The sequence below is a fragment of the Pongo abelii genome, chromosome 15 (genome assembly GCF_028885655.2).
Source record: "Pongo abelii isolate AG06213 chromosome 15, NHGRI_mPonAbe1-v2.0_pri, whole genome shotgun sequence".
NCBI lineage: Eukaryota > Metazoa > Chordata > Mammalia > Primates > Hominidae > Pongo > Pongo abelii.
This window is the reverse complement of record NC_072000.2, coordinates 78,094,605-78,118,080: the sequence shown is the minus strand read 5'-3', so window position 1 is coordinate 78,118,080 and position 23,476 is coordinate 78,094,605. Positions and strand designations below refer to the sequence as shown.

General features: G+C 42.6%; 1 protein-coding gene across 10 annotated transcripts in view; it reads right to left on the bottom strand.

Moving 5' to 3' along the window:
• The window catches only part of PTGR2 (prostaglandin reductase 2), a 33,536-nt gene extending 10,061 nt beyond the window's left edge, over positions 1-23,475 (bottom strand). The window contains exons 1-4 of one of the 10 annotated variants that reach the window (XM_002824930.6): positions 23,268-23,475; positions 16,356-16,439; positions 14,577-14,695; positions 1,200-1,391 (exon numbers count right to left, since the gene is read on the bottom strand). In XM_002824930.6, the coding sequence (XP_002824976.2) occupies positions 1,200-1,391; positions 14,577-14,695; positions 16,356-16,392 (348 nt within the window). In that variant the 5' untranslated portion in view covers positions 16,393-16,439; positions 23,268-23,475. Of the gene's footprint in view, positions 1-1,199; positions 1,392-14,576; positions 14,696-16,355; positions 16,440-18,082; positions 21,161-21,197 lie in introns of those variants that run through there. The other 9 variants (XM_063715922.1, XM_063715923.1, XM_063715921.1 and 6 more) reach the window with 9 other exon arrangements.
• Between the last annotated feature and the right edge of the window lies 1 nt (position 23,476).

Genomic DNA, 23,476 nt, shown 5'->3' with positions numbered 1-23,476 from the left:
AGCTGAGATTGCACCACCGCGCTCAAGCCTGGGCAACAGAGCAAGACTCTGTCTCGAAAAAAAAAAAAAATCAACTCAAACTCCAACAGTTCTCATTACTAATGCTTAAAATGTACCATTAAGGCTGGGCACAGTGGTTCACACCTGTAATCCCAGCACTTTGTGGGGCTGAGGCGGGAGGATTGGTTGAGGCCAGGAGTTCAAGACTAGCCTGGGCAACATGGTGAGACTCGTTTCTACAAAAAGTTTAATAAAAATGGCTGGGTGCAGTGACTCAAGCCTGTAATCCCAGCACTTTGGGAGACCGAGGCGGACAGATCACTTGAGGTCAGGAGTTTGAGAACAGCCTGGCCAACATGGCAAAACCCCGTCTCTACTAAAAATACAAAAAATTAGCTGGGCGTGGTGGTGCACACCTGTAATCCCAGCTACTCAGGAGACTGAAGTGGGAAGATCACTTGAACCCAGGAGGCAGAAGTTGCAGTGAGCCAAGATCAATCCAGCCTGGGTGACAGAGTGAGACGCTGTCTCTAAATAAATAAAGTCATTGGCAGACCCAGTCAGGCTACTGCCTATTCTTTTGGCAGCTGCTCTGAAACAACTTTTATTACCTGAGAGACTTTATCTACAATAAGATAACCTTTATTTACCATGCAATTCCTCCCCTTTCCCTTTTTGTTGCCATTTCCTCCAAAAGCCTCAAGCCCCATTCCTTTAGCTATAAAAACTTCAAGCTCACACCTGTAATCTCAGCACTTTGGGAGGCTGAAGTGGGAGGACTGCTTGAGCCTAGGAGTTTGAGACCAGCTGGGGCAACACAGTGACACCCCATCTCTAAAACAAACAAGTAAAGAAACAAACAAAAAAAACCTTCAACTATCTGGTCCCTCCTTTGAGTCTCCTATTCTTCTGTGAGGCTCCAGTGCACATACATGAATTAAAATGGTTTTTCTCCTGTTAATCTGTTTATTGTCAGTTTATTTTAGCAGGCTCAATTATCAAACCTTCAGAAGGACAATTTAAACTTCCCTACACAGCTAACAGTGGAAAAGGAACAAAGGCTTTCCACATTTGGGCAGCTAGCTAAAAGAAAATATATGCTTTTATTTTTCCCTGATTACAAACACAACTGAATATCAAATGCACAAAGTAAGAATTATACGAGGAAAAAAAATCAGATACGTTCATATATATATCACCTTTTCAAGGCTATTTCCATCCAGAATAACCTTGGTTTGCCAGGGCCAATAGAAAGAAGTCACAAAATCGCCTTTAGTCAAATTTGTGTGTTTGCTTTCTTCTATAATTCCAATACCTCCACCATCAACGACTTGAGATAGCTGCCAAGGTGTTATATAATCAGTGCCAGTGTCTTCATTCATTCTACAACGCTGAAAAAAAAACATTAAGATAATTTTATCCAAAAATGTCAAACCACTCTACTAATTTACCCAACGACTAAAAGTATATAATGAATAATATATCGCATACAATACACAAAAATCAACTCAAAATACATTCAAGACTTAAACATAAGACCTGAAACAACATAGTGACTATAGTTAATAACAATGTATTGTATACTTGAAAATTGCCACTGGCTGGGAACAGTGGCTAACAATGTATTGTATACTTGAAAATTGTCACTGGCTGGGAACGGTGGCTCAGGCCTATAATCCTAGCACTTTGGGAGGCTGAGGCAGGCAGATCACCTGAGGTCAGGAGTTCAAGACCAGCCTGGCCAACATGGTGAAACCCCATCTCTACAAAAATGCAAAAATTAGGCAGTCATGATGGCGGGTGCCTGTAATCCCAGCTACTCAGGAGGCTGAGGCAGGAGAATCACTTGAACTCGGGAGGTGGAGGTTGCAGTGAGCCAAGATCGCACCACTGTACTCCATCCAGCCTAGGCAACGAGAGTGAAACTCCGTCTCAAAAAAAAAGAAAAAAGAAAAGAAAAGAAAAAAAGAAACTTGCCATGAGGGTAGATTCTAAGTGTTTTCACCACAAACAGTAAGTATGTGATGTAATCCATGTTAATTAGCATGTTAGCATGATATAGCCACTGCACAATGTAAACATATTTCTTTTTTCTTTTTCTCTTTTTTGACATGGAGTTTTGCTCTCTTTGCCCAGGCTGGAGTACAATGGCGCGATCTAGGCTCACTGCAACCTCTGCCTCCTGGGTTCAAGCAATTCTCCTGCCTCAGCCTCCCGAGTAGCTGGGATTATAGGCATGCGCCACCATACCTGGCTACTTTTGTATTTTTAGTAGAAATGTGGTTTCTCCATGTTGGTCAGGCTGGTCTCGAACTCCCAACCTCAGGTGTTCTGCCCGCAGCCTCTCAAAGTGCTGGGATTACAGGCATGAGCCACCACACCTGGCCTGTAAACATTTCAAAACATCATGTTGTACACCATAAAAAAAATTTTTTTTTTTTGAGATGGAGTCTCTGTCACCCAGGCTGGAGTGTAGTGGTATGATCTGGGCTCAGTGCAACCTTCGCTTCCTGGGTTCAAGCGATTCTTCTGCCTCAGCCTCCCACGTAGCCGGGACTACAGGCACGTACCACCATACCCGGCTAATTTTTGTATTTTTAGTAGAGACGGGGTTTCACCGTATTGGCCAGGCTGGTCTCGAACTCTTGACCTCGTTGATCTGCTGGCCTTGGCCTCCCAAAGTGCTGGGATTACAGGCGTGAGCCACCGTGCCTGGCAACAATTTTTATTTGTCAATAAATTTGTTTTTAAATTAAAAATTAAAAAATTGAGGTGACAGTTGCAAAGCTCTGTGAGTATTCTAAAATTCACTGAATTGTACACTTAAATGCATGAAATGTATGCTAGTGAATAAAGCTAAAAATTTAAAAGAATTACTTAAGGAAATTGAAGTAATATTATACACATTATACTAGCAAAAAATAATACAAAATAGTGTTTTGATGGTTTCAAAAGATTGTGGCCAATTAGGTACACTCACATGTTGCTGATATTATAAAACTATTTTTTATGGAAAACAAACTAGCAACATATACACCATAAAACTTGGTTTCTTTTCGGCTAGCAATTCTGTCTCCCCAGTGGAAATAACCCAAAAAGAAGTGAAGTAATTTTTATACAGTTGCTCATCCCAACTTCAGACCAAGCACTCTCCCTATTTCATGCCCCCTAACTTCAGATAAGTGCTCTCTTCACCCCTCAAAGACAGAGTGTCACAACGGGACCCCACCCTGTCTCAAGAGGAGGGCTAAAAACTTCTCTTGGTAGCAGTCAAGGCTCTCTTCCTCTGTGGCTCACTCTTGCCTCTATCATGAAATCCAAAATGTAGAGGACCACAGCACGGACCAGGAAATGGAAAACATGGAAGGACACCTGATTAAGGGGTCCCATGTGGTTTGGTGTACCCGGGTAAAACCGGGTAAAAGACGAAACAGAGAACTGATGCAGAAGCTTCTGTAAGAATACATTTGCTTCTGCTTGTGTGCCACCTCCCACGTGTTCCTTAAAAGCAAGTGCAGCCATAGACACTAGCCAGACCAAGGGCACTTAAACACAGCTAGTAGGAAAAATGGAAATAAGTGCTCTGAGATATAGGAAAAAAATCTACTTTTTCCTTTCACTCATCACTCAACACTTCTAAAAACAGATGTGGAGGGGTATTTCCCCACACACCAACCAAGCAATTCTGCAGAGGACATCAACTGGGTGTCCCCTAATTCCATTCAGTTCAACTGTGACACTATCTACCTGGATATAGTGTCAGGTCCCACAGATTAAAGGCTCAGTCCCACAAGACTGCACCTACTTCAGATGCCAATCTCAAGCCCTAGGTTATGGTCTGTGCTTCCGACAAACTGGCTATAAATCAGGGTCCCCACTCTACCCTCTCCTTTGGTTTAATTTGCTAGAGCACCTCACAGAAGTCAGAGAAATACTTTACTTACATTTACTGTTTATTATAAAGGATATCACAAACGATATAGATGAATAGCCAAATAAAAATAATAAAAAATTTTTAAAAAGACAAAAAAAGAACAAAAATTAAAAAAAAAAAAAGATGAACAGCCAAATAGAAGAGATACATGGGGTAAGGTACATGGGAAAAGGCGCGGAGTTTCCACACCCTCTCCAGGTGCACCACCCTACAGGAATCACCATGTGTTCAGCTATTTGGAAACTCCTCAACCAGGTCCTTTTGGGTTTTGATGAAGGCGTCATTATATAGACATGATTGATTAAACCACTGGCCATTGGTGATAAACTCAACCTTCACCTGCTGTCCCCTACCTGGAGGTAAGGTGGTAGGAATAAAAGTTCCAACCCTCTGATCATATGGTTGGTTGCCTTGGTAACCAGCCCCCATCCTGAGGCTATCCAGGAGCCCCCAACCACTTGTCATCTCATTAGAATACAAAAAGACACCTTGGAGATTCCAAGGGCTTTAAGAATTGTGTGCCAGCCAAGAACAAGAAGACCAAATATTTCCTATTATAAATCACAATATCACACAAGTAATTCCCTATAGCTAAACAAATGATGTCAACAGAACAGAATGTTATTAACCACTAAAATAATAATATTTGAACTAGTTTTTCCATATAAAGTCACTTAAAGAATATGAAAGCACACCTATAAACCTATGACTTTGGGAGGCTGAGACAGGAGAATCGCTTAAGGCCAGGACTTTGAGACCAGCCTGGCCAACATAGTAAGACACTCCTCTCTATCAAATGAAAATAAAAATTGTAAAAAGAATAAAAAAGAATATGAAAGCCAAGTTGTCTATGCACATTAAGGATAATCATGTAAAATACTGTGTACACATAATGATTAATTTTAGTTGTGAATTTGGAATGATATAAAATCTCAATTATTTAATGTTTGTTAGACTCCCTTTTCCCTTTTAAAGCTGCTTAAGAGGTCTGGTGTGGTGGCTCATGTCTGTAATCCCTGCACTCTGGGAGGCCAAGGCGGGCAGATCACCTGAGGTCAGGAGTTTGAGACCAGCCTGGCCAACGTGGCAAAACTCTGTCTCTACTAAAAATACAAAAATTAGCTGGGCATGGTGGCGCACACCTGTAATCCCAGCTACTCAGGAGGCTGAGGCAGGAGAATCACTTGAACCCGGGAGGCAGAGGTGGCAGTGAGCCGAGATTGTGCCATTGCACAGAGCAAGACTCTATCTCAAAAAAAAAAAAAAAGTTGCTTAAGGTTTTTCTATTTTTTAGAGTTGGGGTCTTGCTTTGCTGCCCAAGCTGGACTTGAACTCCTGGCTTCAAGCCATCCTCCCACCTCAAGTCTCCCAAGTAGCTGGAATTATAGGCCCAAGCCACCATGCCCAGCCAATTCTTTTTTTTTTTTTTTTTTTCTCTGAGATGGAGTCTCTCTCTGTTGCCCAGACTGGAATGCAGTGGAATGGCACAATCTCAGCTCACTGCAACCTCCGCCTCCCCAGCTCAAGCAATTCTCCTGCCTCAGCCTCCCGAGTAGCTGGGATAACAGGTGCATGCCATCATGCCTGGCTAATTTTTGTAGTTTTAGTAGAGACGGTGTTTCACCATGTTGGCCAGGCTGGTCTCAAACTCCTGACCTCAAGTGATCCGCCCGCCTCAGCCTCCCAAAATGCTGGGATTACCAGCATAAGCCACCTCGCCCAGCCTGATTATTTTTTTTAAAGGAATGATGCATAGAGAATGTCTAGTGAAAGTATCCCAAAGTGATTTTTCTTCCTTCCTTTATGCAATTAACATTTAATAAACATTATGCTAGTCACTGGAGATACAGTGATAAATACGAACTTTGTTTTCATAAACCTTTTTTTTTCTTTTTTTTTTTTTGAGGCACGGTCTCACTCTGTTGCCCAGGCTGGAGTGCAGTGGCACGATCACAGCTCACTACAGCTTCGACCTCCTGGGCTCAAGTGATCCTCCCACTTCCCAGGCTCAAGTGATCCTCCCACCTCAGCCTCCAGAGTGGCTGGTGCACCTTCTCACCTAATTTCCTTTTTTTGGTATTGATGGCATCTTTCTATGTTGCCCAGGATGGTTTCAAACTCCTGGGGTCAAGTGATCCTCCTGCCTCAGCCTCCCAATGTGCTGGGATTATAAGTATGAGCCATGGCACCCAGCCCATAAGCTTACTTTTTATTAAGGAAGACAGATCATCTAATAACTACACAAACGTAATTATTACTTTCAATTGGGATAAATGCTGAATGTCAAGAGGAAAATATAAAAGAGAGGTCTGGACTAGTCTGAGGGTTCAGGGTGATTTACCAAAGGAAATCTCTTTAAAGCAGGCATCTAGGGAATAACAGGGATTACCAGGTAAAGGGAAAGGAGTGGGAAGAGGCTTTTAGATAGAGGGCCAACATGTATGAAGGCTTGCTTTAATATGTACCTGGGTCTCTGTTTTAACCAGGTACGGTAAAATGATAGATACGAAGACAACTGCCTTGAAAGAAGAATTTCTTACAGTTGCCAAGAGGGGAGGGCACAATATGCCAAGAAGGGTCGCATGGGGAAGCACAACAGTTGGTCAAGAGGGCAAAGGAGCAAGGAAGAGCATGGCCCAGAGTCTTCTTTTTTTTTTTTTAAGGAAGAAGTATCTTTGATTTCCACAGGAAAGAACGGGCAAGGCAGGGTAGGTAACCTTGAGTATATTACATGACAGCTTTAATAATGTCAGAGGGCTCTGATATACAGGGGTGGTTCTTAAGTTGCGCAGCATCTGGCCCTGAGGTGATTTAAGGCAGGGGAGTGTGATTTAGATAGAGGAGAAGTTTAAGGATATGTGCTTTGGATTGGTTGGTTTGTATATGAATGGCAAGACTCAAATGCAAGTTGTTATCTCTAAAAATAAGCAAAGCCTGCCAGGGACAGTTACTCTAGGATTCACAAGCCCCATAAGATGTCAAAACATCCTAAAATACACTAAATTAAAAACATGATTCATACAAAGATTAAGCAGAAGGGGGCACTGATGTGTTACAAAAGACAGACATCCACTGAGGCAACAGTGTGAGGGTAATTGGCAGGCTTCTCTGAGCCTGGACAGGTAAAAGAGTCAGGTTATGTAGCTTCCTTTTTTTTTTTTTTTTGAGACAGAGTCTTGCTCTGTTGCCCAGGCTGGAGTGCAGTGGTGTGATCTCGGCTCACTGCAACCTCCGCCTCCCGGGCTCAAGCGATTCTGCTGCCTCAGCCTCCCAAGTAGCTGGGACTACAGGCATGTGCCACCACGCCTGGCTAATTTTTCTGTATTTTTAGTAGAGACAGGGTTTCACCATGTTGGCCAGGCTGGTGTCAAACTCCTGGACTCAGGTTATCCACCCACCTCGGCCTCCCAAAGTGCTGGGATTACAAGCGTGAGCCACCACGCCTAGCCCAGGTTATGTAGCTTCTTAGACCATGTCAAGGCTGATTGGTCTCAATTCCAAAACTAATGGGAAGCCATTAAACCACTTTAAGCAAGGTGACACAATTAGTTGCTGTTATAAAAAGAATCACTCTGGCACTCTGGCTGCAGTGTGAAAAATGGCTTAAGGGGGCAAAGTGTGTATGCAAGGGTACCTACCCTATTAGGAAAGAAACAATGGTGATTCAGACTAGGTAGACTTCCCTGGAATTACTAAGACATGGACTGAATTGAGAGGTATTTAGGAGGTGAGATCCACAGGACCTGGTAAAGGCAAAATTCTCAAGACTGTGCTTTCTAGCATGAAATGAGTAAGTAGACAAAATATTGACTTCCCTGGAGGAAAAAGAGGTTTCTTCGTTTTTATTTTTGCTTTGAAGTTGGGAGTGTTCGAAATGAAGATCATTAATTCAATTTATATTATAATCCTAGTTGTTCCATCATTTTTCCTCCCCTAAAATCTTTTTTTTTTTTTATAGACAGAAAGAAATTAATGAACACCCAAATAAGTCGAAAGACATCATGCATTCATGGATTAGTGTATTAGGATATTGTTTTCATCAGAATTCTCCAGAGAAACAGAACAGGATACATACATATCTATGAAGAGATTTATTATAAGGTATTGGCTCATGCAGTTAGAGAGGCTGAGAAGTCCCATTATCTGCCATCTGCAAGCTGAAGACTCAGAAAAGCCAGCAGTGTGGTTCCAATGAATAAGAGCAGGTAAGCTGACAGTAGAGATTCTAGTCCAGGTCTGAAGGCCTGAGAACCAGGAACTCCGAGGACAGGAGAAAAATGATGCTTCAGCTTAAGCAGTCAGAGTTAGTTCAACCTTCTTCTTCTTTTTTTTTTTTTTTTTGAGACAGAGTCTTGCTCTGTCACACAGGCTGGAGTGCAATGCCACGATCTTGGCTTACTGCAATCTCCGCCTCCCGGGTTCAAGCAATTCTCTTGCCTCAGCTTCCTAAGTAGCTGGGATTACAGGTGCCTGCCACCACACCCAGCTAATTTTTGTATTCTTAGTAGAGACGGGGTTTCACCACGTTGGCCAGGCTGGTCCTGAACGTCTGACCTCAGGTGATCTGCCCGCCTCAGCCTCCCAAAGTGCTGGGATTACAGGTGTGAGATACTGTGCCCAGCAACCTTCTTCTACATTTTGTTCTCCTTAGGCCCTCAATGGACTGGATGATGCCCACCCACATTAGAGGACATCTGCTTTATTCAGTCCACCAATCCAAAAGCTAATCTCTTCAGTCCACCAATCCAAAAGCTAAACATCCTTGCAGACACACCCAGAAATAACATTTAACCAGCTATTTAGACATCCCATGGCCTAGTTAAGTGGACACACAAGATGAACCATCACAGAAGACAATACTCCCCAAATTAATCTACAGACTCAAAGCAATCCCTATCAAAATCCCTAGCAAAATCTGTGCAGAAACTGACAAGCTGGTTCTAAAGTTCATATGAAAATTCATGGGACCCAGAAGAGCCAAAACAATCTTAAAAAAGAAAAACAGGCCAAGGCGGGGTGGCTCACACCTGTAATCCCAGCACTTTCGGAGGCCGAGGTGGGTGGAACACCTGAAGGTCAGGAGTTCAAGACCCGCCTGGCCAACATGGTGAAACCCCGTCTCCGCTAAAAATATAAAATATTAGCCAGGTGTGGTGGGAGGTGCCTGTAGTCCCAGCTACTCGGGAGGCTGAGGCAGGGGAATCACTTGAACCCGGGAAGTGGAGGTTGCAGTGAGCCGAGATAGCGCCACTGCACTCCAGCCTGGTGACAGAGCAAGACTCCATCTCAAAAAAAAAAGAAAAACAAATTGGAAGACTCACACTTACTCATTTCAAAACTTATTACAAAGCTACAGTAATTAAGAGAGCGAGGTACTAGCATGACAGATATACAGATTGATAGAATAGAGTTGAAAGTCCAGAAATAAACCCTCATATTTATGGTCAGTTGGTTTTCAACATGAGTACTAAGACAAACCAATGAGGAAAGAATTATCTTTTCAACAAACAGTGCTGGTTCATGTCCCTTCGTGGTCACATATTTCTGGTCTCTCTCAAAAAAAAGTGCCGACACGACTGTATATTCACTTGCAAAAGAATGAAGTTAGGTCAGGTGTGGTGGCTTGTACCTATCGTCCCAGTTACTTGGGAGTCTGAGACAGGAGAATCACTTGAGCCCAGGGAGTTTGAGATTGTAAAGAAGAATGAGTTGGGCCCTGTGATGGATTTTAGGTGTCAACTTGACTGGATAGAAGGATGCCTAGATGGCTTGTGAAGCATTGTTTCTGGGTATGTCTTTGAGGGTATTTTCAGAGGTAACTAGCATGTGAGTCTGTGGACTATGTGGCGAAGATCTGCCCTCAATGTGAGTGGGCACCATCCATTCAACAGGGAGCCCAGATGGAACAAAAAAGCAGGTGAAGGACAAATTCTCTCTCTCTCCTGCAAAGCTGGACACCCTTCTTCTCCTGCCCTCTGACATCAGAACTCCAGGTCCTTCAGCCTTTGGACTCTGAGACTGCACCCGTGGCTTCCTGGGCTTTCAGGCCTTGGGACTGACAAGTATACCAATGGCTTCCTTGGTTGTTGGGCCTTCCAGCTTGGATTGAGCCATGCTACCAGCTTCTCTGTTTTCTCCAGTTTGCAGACAACCTGTCATGGGAACTCTCAGCTTCCATAATCTTGTGAGCCAATTCCTCTTATAAGTCCCCTCTCATATATATGTGTGTGCATGTCTGTGGGTGCATGCCTATGTGTGTGTTTGTGTTTCTGTCTCTCTAAAGAATCTTGATTAATACAGACCCCTTCCTCATACTCATACACAGAATTTAACCCAAAATGTGTTACTGACTTAAATGTTAGAGCAAAACTATAAAACTCTTAGCAGAAAATATAGGACTAAATCTTCATGACCTTAAGTGAGGCAAAGCCTTCTTAGATATGAGTCTGAAAGTATTGAAAGTATAAGTGACAAACAAAAAAAGAGATAAATTGGACTTTATCAAAATTAAAAACTTTTGTGCTTCAATGGATACTATCAAGAGAATAAAAAGACAACCTACAGCATAGAAGAAAATATTTACAGATCATATATCCAGCAAGAAGCTTATATCGAGAATATATAAACAATTCTTACAACTCAGTAATAAAAAGACAGGTAATCCAACTTTTAAAACGCACAAGAGATCTGAATAGACATGTCTCCAAAAAAGACATGCAAATGACCAATAAGCACATAAAAACATGCTCAACATTATTAGCCATAAGGAAATACAAAAGAAAACCACAATGAGATATCACTTTACACCAACTAGAATGGCTATAACCAAAAAGACAGATAATAACAAGTGTTAGTGAGGATGTGGACAACTGGAACCTTCATACACTGATGGTGGAATTGGAAAATGGTAAAGCCACTTTGGAAAAGAGTTTGGTAGTTCCTCAACAGGTTAAACATATACTTACTGTATGACCTAGTAATTTTACTCTTATGTATATACCCAAGAGAAACAAAAACACAGTCCACACAAAAACGTATACACAAATGTTCATAGCAGAAGTATTGCTAATAGCCAAGTTGTGTAAACAACCCACATGTCCATCATCTGATGAACAGATAAGATACTGTATCCATACAATGTAACATTATTCAGCAATAAAAAGAAGTACAAACTACAACATGATGAGCCTTGTAAACATACACTAAACGAAAGAAGCCAGACACAAAAGGTCACATATTATGCCAGGCACAGTAGCTCCCACCTATAATCCCAGCTACTCAGGAGGCTGAGGCAGGAGGATCCCTGGAATTCAAGACCAGCTTGGGCTGTCTCATAGCAAGAGGTGACCTTGGGTGGAGAAAAGCCTTCTTAGATATGAGTCGGCCAGGTGTGATGGCTCACACCTGTCATCCTACACTTTGAGAAGCTGATGTGGGTGGATCACCTGAGGTCAGGAGCTTGACACCAGCCTGGCCAACATGGTGAAACCCCATCTCTACTAAAAATACAAAAATTAGCTGGGTGTGGTGGTGCACGCCTGTTAATCCCAGCTACTCGGGAGGTTGAGGCATGAGAATCTCTTGAATCCAGGAGGTGGAGGTTGCAGTGAGCTGAGACAGAGCCCCTGCACTCCAGCCTGGGGGATAGAGTGAAAATGTCTGCCAAAAAAAAAAAAAAAAAAAAAGAGCCTGAAAGTATGAGAGTATAAATGACAAAAGAAAAAACAGACCTCATCTCTAAATAAATAAAAATAATGGTTTATTCTTTGCAATGATTCATAAACAATTTAAAAATGTTTTTTAAAAAAATTTTAATTAGCCGGGTATGGTGGCACACACCTATGGTCTCAGCTACTCAGGAGCTCTCAGCTGAGGCGAGAAGATTGCTTGAGCCCAGAAGGTCAAGGCAGCCGTGAGCTATGATTGCCCCACTGCATTCCAGCCTGGGCGACGGTGCAAGACTCTGTCTCTTAAAAACAACAAAAAAGAACAACATATTGTATGTTTTTATTTATATGAAATGGCCAGAATAGGCAAATCTATAGGAACAAAAAGTAGATTAGGGGTTGTATACAGCAGAGGGTGGGGTGAGGAGGGGAAATGGGGAATAATTGCTAATTATACCATAGGTTCAGGGTTTCCTCTGGGGATGATGAAAATGTTGTAAAACTGATTGTAATGACAGTTGCAGAATTCCGTGAATATATTAAAAACAATTTAATTGTACTCTTTGAGTAAATCGTATAGTGTGTGAATATAATAAAACTGTTAAATATTTTAAGTATATGGAGACAGACGTAGTGGCCCACACCTGAAATCCCAGCACTTTGGAGGCCAAGATAAGAGTATTGCTTGAGTCCAGGAGTTCAAGATCAACCTGGGCAACATGGCAAGACCCCATCTCCACAAAAAACAAAAAAATTAGCCGGGCGTGGTGGTACATACCTGTGGTCCCTGCTAGTTGGGAGGCTGAGATGGGAGGACTGCTTAAGCCCAGGAGGTCAAGGCTGCAGTGAGCTGTATTCACACCACTGCACTCAGCCTCAGCAACAGAGATCTCATTTCAAAAAAGTTAAAAATTAATAAAATGAAGTACACAGTCCTTCACTCAGCTTGCCCCAGTAGTGACGTCTTAAATAGCTGCAGTATAGTATCAAAAGCAGGACATTAACATTGGTACATTGCTGTTACCTAGACAGCAGATCAATAAGCGATCCTTTGTACGGGCACTCTTTCACTTCCTACTTTATACACTTCTGTTTCAACTATTTAGAATGTTAATAAAAATAGGCCAGGCGCGGTGGCTCCCGCCTGTAATCCCAGCACTTTGGGAGGCGGAGGCAGGCGGATCACGTGATCAGGAGATTGAGACCATCCTGGCTAACACGGTGAAACCCCGTCTCTACTAAAAATACAAAAAATTAGCCAGGCGTGGTGGCGGGCGCCTGTAGTCCCAGCTGCTCGGGAGGCTGAGGCAGGAGAATGGCGTGAACCCAGGAAGCGGAGCTTGCAATGAGCTGAGATCGCGCTACTGCACTCCAGCCTGGGCAACAGAGCAAGACTCTGTCTCAAAAACAAACAAACAACAACAACAAAAAAGTTAATAAAAATAATAAAGTTGCTCATTTTAAAAAAATGTCTTCAATAATGAAAAAGATTATCAGCCTCTAAATAACAACAAAAAAGAACAGTTTGACACCAGGCTGGCCAATCTGGCAAGACCCTGTCTCTACTAAAAATACAAAAAATTAGCTGGGTGTGGTGGTGTACGCCTGCAATCTCAGCTACTCGGGAAGCTGAGGCAGGAGAATCACTTGAACCCAGGAGGCAGAGTTTGCAGTGAGCCAAGATAGTGCCACTGCACTCCAGCCTAGGCAACAGAGTGAGACTCTGTCCCCCAGAAAAAAATAAAAAAGCCACTAAGTTTATAGTATTATGTTAAAACAGCAACAGGAATCTCATACAGTCGTTCAGCAACCTATGAAACAGTTAAACAAAACAGACACATGGGGCCAATTTCCCTACTGCAGCAATCTGATTCCAAGCACTGGGACTTTTTTTTGAGACAGTGTCTCACTCCATCACCTGAACGGAAGTGCAGTGGCGCAATCAAGGCTCAATGCAGCCTCAACCTCCTAGGCTCAAGCGATCTGCCCACATCAGCCTCTCAAGTAGCTAGGACTACAGGCACACACCACCACACCTGTCTAAATTTTTAATTTTTTATTGAGACCGGGTCTCACTCTCTTGTCCAGGCTGGTCTTGAACTCCTGGGCTCAAGCAATCCTGCCTTTGCCTCCCAAAATGCTAGGATTACAGGCAAGAGCCACCATGCCCAGCCGAGACTCTTAATAGCAGGGGGTAAATTGACATAAAGAGTTGTGCTTGTCATGGCCATAGGAAAAAGTTAGAAGTAAAGAAGAGACTGTATGACCTCTGGGAGAAGTAAAGCAAGACACCAGCTCATAGAGCCAAAGTCCCTGTGCCTAATGGCTTCTTATCTGCAGTCTTCAGCAATATATACGTCTTCACTAAATCTTCTTTATCTAGAAGTAGCATAAGTGAGTCTGTTCCTTTCAAAAAGAGATCAACTACAGGGCTAAGCACAGTGGCTCATGCCTGTAATCCCAGCACTTCAAGGAGGCCAAAGTCGGAGGATTGCCTGAGTCCAGCAAAATCGAGACCAGCCTGGGCAACATAGCGAGACCTCATCTCTTAAAAAAAAGAAAAAGAAAAGAAAAGGAGGTCAACTAGAAATAAATAAAGATCTATACATAGCCTCTCTTATAAAGTGGATCTGAAAGAATTTGCAATCTTATTTTACTATCTTCAAGCTTTATTTACTGAATTTGCAATCCTGTTTTACTATCTTCAAGCTTTATTTACTACTGGGAAGTAATCTGAACATTTGAAAGCACCTGAATCACATACATGTACTACTATTATCTGTTCCCTCTACAACATTCCTTAATTACACTAGTGAATAAAAACGAAGGCAATCTATAATTAAAAGGTATTAATATATAACTGCTCAAATATTTACCAATCTATAAGGGACTGCACAATAAGATTCAGATACAACAACATGAAAAATAATAAAATAAAGTTATTTTTCACCAAGTTACAACATCCTGGTTCTTACCATGTAAGGATCCACAGAAAGATAAAGAGTTCTAACTTGTACTTGTCCTTCATTAATATTATCTGGTAAATAGACTTCTTCCATTCGGAAATTCTCTGCCACTGGATTACCATTTTTTCCTAAAATATTAGGCAAAAATATAAAGTAAAAAAAAACCACTTTAGTATATATTATTATTATTATTATTATTATTATTATTATTTGAGACAGAGTCTTGCTCTATCACCCAGGCTGGAGAGCAGTGGCGCAATCTCGGCTTACTGCAACCTCTGCCTCCTGGGTTCAAGTGATTCTCCTGACTCAGCCTCCCGAGTAGCTGGGATTACAGGTGCGCACCACCATGCCCAGCTACTTTTTAATATTTTTAGTAGAGATGGGGTTTCACCATGCTGGCCAGACTCGAATTCCTGACCTCATGATCTGCCCACCTTGGCCTCCCAAAGTGGTGGGATATACTTATTATTCTTTAAAGGGTCACTCTAGGAATCAGAGCAGTTCCTTTTAAAACAGGCACAAGGGGCCAGGCGCAGTGGCTCATGCCTGTAACCCCCAGCACTTTGGGAGGCTGAAACAGGTGGATCACGAGGTCAGGAGTTTGAGACCAGCCTGGCCAACATGGTGAAACCTTGATTCTACCAAAAATACAAAAATTAGCCAGGCGTGGTGGCACACACCTGTAGTCCCAGCTACTCGGGAGGCTGAGGCAGAAGAATCACTTGAACCCGGGAGGTGGAAGTTGCACTGAACCGAGATTGTGCCACTGCACTCCAGCCTGGATGACAGAGCGAGACTCCGTCTCAAAAAAAAAAAAAAACAGGCACAAGTAAATCTATATTGTTTTGTAATTCTTCTGTAACTAGAGAAATGACTCAGTATGTATTTCATTTTTTTTTAGAGACAAGGTCTTACTCTGTCACCCAGGATGAAGTGCGGCTAAACTTTCCTTCCTCATTTTAAGAAGCAAATAGAAACTTAAATGAATACAAAAGTAATAATAATAAAGTCTGAAAAATTGGAAAACTAAAAAATTTGAGGCATGAGAAAAATTTATCAGAAAAGGTCATCATTATAGAAACTTAAACGAATATAAAAGTAATAATAATAAAGTCTGAAAAAATAGGAAGTAGGAAATTAGAAAAATTTGAGGTATGAGAAAAATTTGTAAGAAGGAAAGATTACCACTAGAAGGTACTCATATTCAGATATGTTTAATGCAAATTTACTCTTCATAGAATTATTAAATTTATAAGGTGGGACTGGTACATAAAGATCTTAATCTAACTGCTCATTTTACTAAAATTGAGTTCAGAAAAGTTAAGTGACTTCCTCAAGTGGGCAAGCAGTGACCCAAATCTCTCAGGTTCTTTCCATACCTGTTTTTATGATGCAGTTTACATGTCAGCACTGATATGTTAGTACATTTCACATAAAAAAGAAAAGCAAATTTTAAGGACCAATAATAACATACTCTAAAGAAACAAAAGCCACATATATTTGTAATGTAACCTTTCAGATGTTATGATTCCAAAATACCTTATTTCATCAACAAATGCCTGGATAAGTTATCACTTGAAAAACTAGTACACTGTTTAAAAGTGGTCTTGATAAGCTAACACTTAAAAATTATTACATCGTTTAAAGAGTTTCTTCTAATATCTTTACTAATGTCAACATCTTACTACCTTAATTTACCACATGAACATCACATTAGTTTTTATTCCTCCATTTGCATTAATACTTATCAAAGATCACAGTTGTTCATTCATCACAAATACATACCAGGTCGAGAATTCAATACCACTCTTTGAACAATCATCGCTCTGGTTGGGCAGTGGTTTCACAAGATTTCTGTATAAAATACTCCTATAAATAGAAAAATTTTTAAATCACAAGATTTGAAGTATTCAACAATTTAAAAGTAAAAAAGGAGTCCATTTGTGTTTCCCAATGAAGAAGGAGAAAAATCACATTTAGGATCCAAAAAGATAAACTCTCCTGTCAGAGTTTGCCTCCTAAAGCAAATATATGAAGAAAGACTAAATCTAGTTAGAATTTTTAACTAATAGGAACAAGTTCATTGAAGATTAAGTGGGGCAAAATGTTTATTTATTTATTTATTTTGAAGACGGAGTCTCGCTCTGTTGCCCAGTCTGGAGTGCAGTGGTGTGATCTCTGCTGACTGCAAGCTCTGCCTCCTGGGTTCACGCCATTCTCCTGCCTCAGCCTCCCGAGTAGATGGGACTACAGGCGCCTGCCACCATGCCCAGCTAATTTTTTTGTAGTTTTAGTAGAGACGGGGTTTCACCGTGTTAGCCAGGATGGTCTCAATCTCCTGACCTCGTGATCTGCCCACCTTGGCCTCCCAGTGTTGGGATTACAGGCATGAGCCACCGCACCCGGCCCAAGTGGGGCAAAATGTTTTTGGTCTCAGATAATTCAAGCTAATTCATCTTCAAGCACACCATAATGATTAAGCCTCCTATGGCTCGATTAAAAGAAAACAACACAAGGCTGGTCCAAAGGTAGTGAGTTATCTCAACTGATTGTTCACAGTCAGTTACAGGCCAAACCCCTTGTTCTACTCTTTCCCTTCTCAATACTGCACTTGTTTTTAAATAAAGACAAGAAAAAAACGTAAAACAAACAACATGATATATTCCTCCAGAGCTAGCAGTTAATCTAGTGGCAAAATAAAAACGCTAACTGCGGCTGGGCACCGTGGCTCACGCCTGTAATCCCAACACTTTGGGAGGCCAAGGCGGGTGGATCACAAGGTCAAGAGTTCGAGACCATCCTGCCTAACATGGTGAAACCTCATCTCTACTAAAAATACAAAAAAATAAGCCAGGCATGGCAGTGGGTGCCTGTAGTCCCAGCTACTCCGGAGGCTGACGCAGGAGAATGGCGTGGACCCGAGAGGCAGAGCTTGCAATGAGCTGAGATCGTGCCACTGCACTCCAGCCTGGGCAACAGAGCGAGATTCTGTATCAAAAACAAACAAACAAACAAACAAAAACACTAACTGCTTAATTGACATGTAATCAAATTTTTTTTTTTTTTGGAGTAGGGGACAGGATCTTACTCTGTCACCCAAGCTGGAGTGCAGTGGCGCTATCTCAGCTCACTGCAACCTCTGCTTCCTGGGTTCAAGCGATTCTCCTGCCTCAGCTTCCCAAGTAGCTGGGATTACAGGCGTGCACCGCGATGCCCTGCTAATTTTTTTTTGTATTTTTAGTAGAGACAGGGTTTCACCATGTTGGCCAGGCTGGTCTTGAACTCCTGACCACAAGCAATCTGCCCACCTCGGCCTCACAAAGTGCTGGGATTACAGGCGTGAGCCACCAAGCCCAGCCACGTAACCAAATTTTCAAAGGCTCTTCTATTCGTTCACCAAAATGGAAATTCCTTTGCCTTCTTATCAGTGGTGAATTAAAAAAAAAAAGGAAATTCCTTTATAGTTTAGCTGACAATAAAAGTAATATAGCAAGGAATTTAAAAATCCTTACCTTATAGGAAATTCCATATCACAATATGGCCAATAAGTAAAGGATCAGTTTATTCTGTTTTGTTTTTTGAGATGAGGTCTCGCTATGTTGCTCAGGCTGGTCTCGAATTCCTGGGCTCAAGTGATCCTCCCATCTCGACCTCCCAAAGTGCTGGGATTACAGGCATGAGCCACTACATCTGGCCAGTTTATTCTGGATTTAGAATTTGAGCTAATGAAGAAAGCAAAAGAAGTTCCAGTACTAGCACTATCTGACTTGTTGAAAATCACTTTGCTTACTTTATCCACCAGTGAAAATTAGAAAATCAAGCCCTTAGTGTTACTATGTGCCAAGCACCGTTATGAGTGCTTTGTACGGCTTGACTACTGGGATACATGCTGAGAAATGTGACATTAGGTAATTTCATCATTGTGTGAACATCAGAGTATACTTGCACAAACCTACATGGTACAGATTACTAGACACCTAGGTGATATGGTTTAGCTTATAACTTCCAGGGTACAAACCTATATGGCATGTTGCTGTACTGAATGCTGCAGACAACTGGAACACAATGGTATTTGTGTATCTAAACATAGAAAAAGTACAGTAAAAATATGGGGTAAAAGATTTAAAAATGGGCTGGGAGCGGTGGCTCACCCTTGTAATCCCAGCACTTTGGGAGGCCAAGGCGGGCAGATCACCTGAGGTCAGGAGTTCGAGACCAGCCTGGCTAACATGATGAAATCCTGTCTCTACTAAAAATACAAAAAAAATTAGCCAGTGGGCAGGTGGTGCATGCCTGTAGTCCCAGCTACTTGGTAGGCTGAGGCAGGAGAATCGCTTGAACCCTGGAGATGGAGATTGCAGTGAGCCAAGATTGCACCACTGCACTCCAGTCTGGGTGACAGAGTAAAACTCCGCCTCAAAAAAAACAACAAAAAAGATTTTAAAATGGTATACCTATATAGCGCACCTTACCATGAATGGAGCCTACCAGATTAGAAGTTGCTCTGGGTGAGTGAGTGAGTGGTGAGGGAATTTGAAAGCCTAGGACATTACTGTAGGCTACTTAGAGACTTTATTAACACTATGCACTTAGACTACACTAAATTTCTTTTTTTTTTTTTTTTTGAAACAGAGTCTTGCTCTGTCACCCAGGCTGGAGTGCAATGGCACAATCTCAGCTCACTGCAACCTCTGCCTCCCAGATTCAAGCAATTCTCCTGCCTTAGCCTCCCAAGTAGCTGGGATTACAGGTGCGTGCCACCATGCCCGGCTAATTTTTATATTTTTAGTAGAGACGGGGTTTCACCACGTTGGTCAGGCTGGTCTCGAACTCCTGACCTCATGATCCACCCGCCTCGGCCTCCCAAAGTGCTAGGATTACAGGCATGAGCCACCGCGCCCGGCCCCACTAAATTTCTTAAAAAATAAAGTAATACTCCGGGCGTGGTGGCTCATGCCTGTAATCCCAGCACTTTGGGAGGCTGAGGCAGGTGGATCATTTAAGGTCAGGAGTTCACAACCAGCCTGGCCAACATGGTGAAACCGTGTCTCTACTAAACATACAAAAATCAGCCGGGCATGGTGGTGCACGCCTGTAATCCCAGCTACTCAGAGACTGAGGCAGGAGAATCACTTGAACTCAGGAGGGGGAGGTTGCGGTGAGCCGAGATCATGCCACTGTACTCCAGTCTGGGTGACAGAGTGAGACTCTGTCTCAATAAATAAATAAATAAATAATAAAAATAAAGTAATTGCACTATAACGTTCTGATGACTATGACATCACCAGGCAAGAGGAATTTTTCAATTCCATTATAATATTATGGGAGGCTCATCGTCTGTCATTGTCTGAACCATCATTATGTGGCAAATGACTGTATAATCCAGCCATCACAGATTTAAACATAAACACTATGCCATTATTACACCTAATAGAAGTAATAGTACTGGTAATTCCTTATCATCATCTAATGCCTAGTGCATTTTCAAATTTCCTGATGTTTCAGGATGTTCAAAGATGTCTTTTTACAGTTGGTTTCAAAGATGTTTCAAAGATGTCTTTTTACAGTTGGTTCATTAAAATCAGGATTCAAGGTCTACGTACTACAGTTTGAGTCTCCCTTCCCTGTTTATTTCATGCTCTTAAGTTGTTTCTTCATTACTTTGCCTGTAGAATGTTCTTTGATTGCTTCCTCATGGTGTCATTTACCATCACAAGGTAAATGACTAGCTTTTAAAGAAAGAAGGGAATGTTTCTTCTATCTCCTCCCCTTATCCATGACTGCTAGTTACATCCAGAGGCTTGATTACTTCAGGTTCAATTTTTCAGGCAAGAATCTTTAAGGGTGGTGCCACATCCATTCATCACACCAAGAGGTCCATAATGTCATGTAGGGCTACGTATGTTTTAAAAAGGAAACTTTCTACAGAATCACCATATGTGTCAATTATATAAGGATTAAAAAGCCAAAGTTTTCCAAATTAAGTGGGTCTAAGAGTCCTTAAGCAGTAATAGAACCATAATGGCTAAATTTTCAAAGCAGTCTTTCCAAATGAAATATCATATTTGCCCTCTTCTCTAATTACTGTCAATGGTATGCTTTATTTCTTTAACATATTAATATGTATATTATAGATTTGTCCAAACACTGCTTATCAGCAATGAAAAATATACTATTAAAGTTCTCTCACTCTGTATTAAATTAGAAACTTTTCAAGTGTCAAATACTACAATTAATATAAGAGAATTGTGTGATATCCCTCAATAGTACCAAAAAAACACACATTTCAAATACAGATAACTTGGCTGGGCACGGTGGCTCACACCTGTAATCCTAGCACTTTGGGAGGCTGAGGCAGGTGGATCACTTGAGGTCAGGAGTTTGAGACCAGCCTGGCCAACATGGTGAAACTCTGCCTTACTAAAAATACAAAAATTAACCAGGCGTTGTGGCAGGTGCCTGTAATCCCAGCTACTCCGGAGGCTGAGGCAGGAGAATCACTTGAACCTGGGAAGTGGAGGTTGCAGTGAGCCGAAACTGATCCATTGCACTCAAGCCTGGGGGACAAGAACGAAACTTTGTCTCAAAAAAATAAATAAATAATAAAAATAAATAAAATATAGATACCTGGATTTAGTCATAAAATTAACAGCTAAAATAAGACACATCAAGTTCCAAGATCTGAAAGAAGCGTAGATTGTTAAATTCATCCCAAGTAGGGGAAAAAAACTCAGCAAATCCTATTTCGTGGGATACTATTCCTACTTGGTGTTAATATTCCAAAATAATAACAGATGAATTTGCTCCGATGTGATGATAAAGAGTGTGTTGAGTGTTTACCTTGCAGCCTGGTAAAAGGGAAAGGTCATTTAAGTAGGAAGAACAGAGTACTTCTCCTGGTTCTAACCAGGTGGGAACTTGGAAAAAGTCCCTTCTGTCAACCTGTTTCCTTAATATTCCTAAATGCCAGGAACTGAGCACAGACTCATTCACTAGCCTGTTTAAACCACCTCCCCTACCCTCACCCCAAAAAAACTGTGAGGTTGATAATATCATCCTCTCAATTTTATAGATGAGAAAAGGGGCCGGGTGTGGTGGCACTTTCCCAGCACTTTGGGAAGCTGAGGTGGGCAGATTACCTTAAGTCAGGAGTTTGAGACCAGCTCCGACAAAATGGCGAAACCCCATCTCTACTAAAAATACAAAAATAAGCCCGGCGTGGTGGCGGGCGCCTGTAATCCCAGCTACTCTGGAGGCTGAGGCTGGAGAATCGCTTTAAACCGGGAGGTGGAGGTTGCAGTGAGCCGAGATCACACCATTGCACTCCAGCCTGGGCAACAAGAGCAAAACTCCGTCTCAAAAAAAAAAAAAGAAAAAAAGAGAAGAAAAAAGAGGTACAGAAAGATAGAATAATTCGCCCAGAGTCGCAGAACTTGTAATAACGCTAGAACCCATACTCCAACGCGGCACCTACTATTTCCATCACTTGAGCTTCCTAATACCTTTTAATACCCTTACTTCGTGCGATTATTCTGCCACTAGCAACCCTGTTGACCACGCCTTGTTATAAAACGTGTCTTTCTGGGCCCAGAGCCGTGGCTCACACCTGTAATTCCAGCACTTTGGGAGGCTGAGGTGGAAGGATCACTTGAGGCCAGGAATTCGAGACCAGTCTGGCCAACATGGCAAAACCCCGCTCTACTAAAAATACAAAAATTAGGTGTGGTGGTGGGCGCCTATAGTCCCAGCTACACGGGAGGCTGAGGCTGGAGAACTGCCTGAGCCCAGGAGGTTGAGGTTGCAGTGAGCCGAGATCCAGCCAGGACACTCCAGCCTGGGCAGCAGAGCGAGACTTTGTCTCAAAAAACAAACAAACAAACCACGTGTCTTTCTGGATCTCTCTGCCAGTCTTCTCCTCCCCTTCCGGTTTTCTGGTCTCCCCCTTCCCCTTCCGAAGTCTTGCATGTGGAGATTCCTATCTTGCTCTTCCCTTTCTCAGTGACCTCCCTGAGCCCTGTGGCTCCTCCTACCAACCACTTTATATGGAAATTAATAATAATTTGCGTCTCTAGCCCACAATTTCTAACTAACTGCCCAGCTCGTCAGCGCTAAGAGGATAAGGACTCGTCTGCTTTGTTCAATGATGTGAGTCCAGGCCGGGCGCGGTGGCTCACGCCTGTAATCCCAACACTCTGAGAGGCCGAGGCAGGCAGATCACGAGGTCAGGAGATCAAGACCATCCTGGCTAACACGGTGAAACCCCGTCTCTACCAAAAATACAAAAAATTATCCGGGCGTAGTAGTAATCCCAGCTACTCGGGAGGCTGAGGCAGGAGAATCGCTTGAACTCGAGAGACGGAGGCTGCAGTGAGCCGAGATCGCGCCACTGCACTCCAACCTGGGCGACAGAGCGAGACTCCGTCACACACACACAAAAATGTGAGTCCAATCCCCTAAGCCCGGCACATGGTAGGTGCTCAACAAATCTGTATTAAATGAAAGTTCCAGAGGCACCTCAAACACAATTAAGTCAAAACCTCAGGTTGCTTTCCCCTAATAATTCAAAAAAATCCCCCAAAACCTGCTTCTGCTTCTCGAGCATTCCCTATCTCAGTGTTCCGGGCAATAACGCCAGTGTCCCCGGTAGCTCCGGGAGGACGCCTAGAAGTCACCCTGGTTGAGAGTCTTCTCCCTCACCGCTGGGGCCCGAAGCAGCTTCGGCAGCCACAGTCGCGGCAGCCGCTCGCGCGTCACCGACCGTCGTGGAGCCTGGGTGAACGAAATCTCGCGTTATTTGCCGGAAAGAGGCTGTATTGCACGACCCCAGCTCGCCCCCAGGCCTCGGCCCTCTGACCGCAGTACGCAGGCGCGCGACTAGGCCCGGCTCCGCGCCCCCTCCCCTTCCA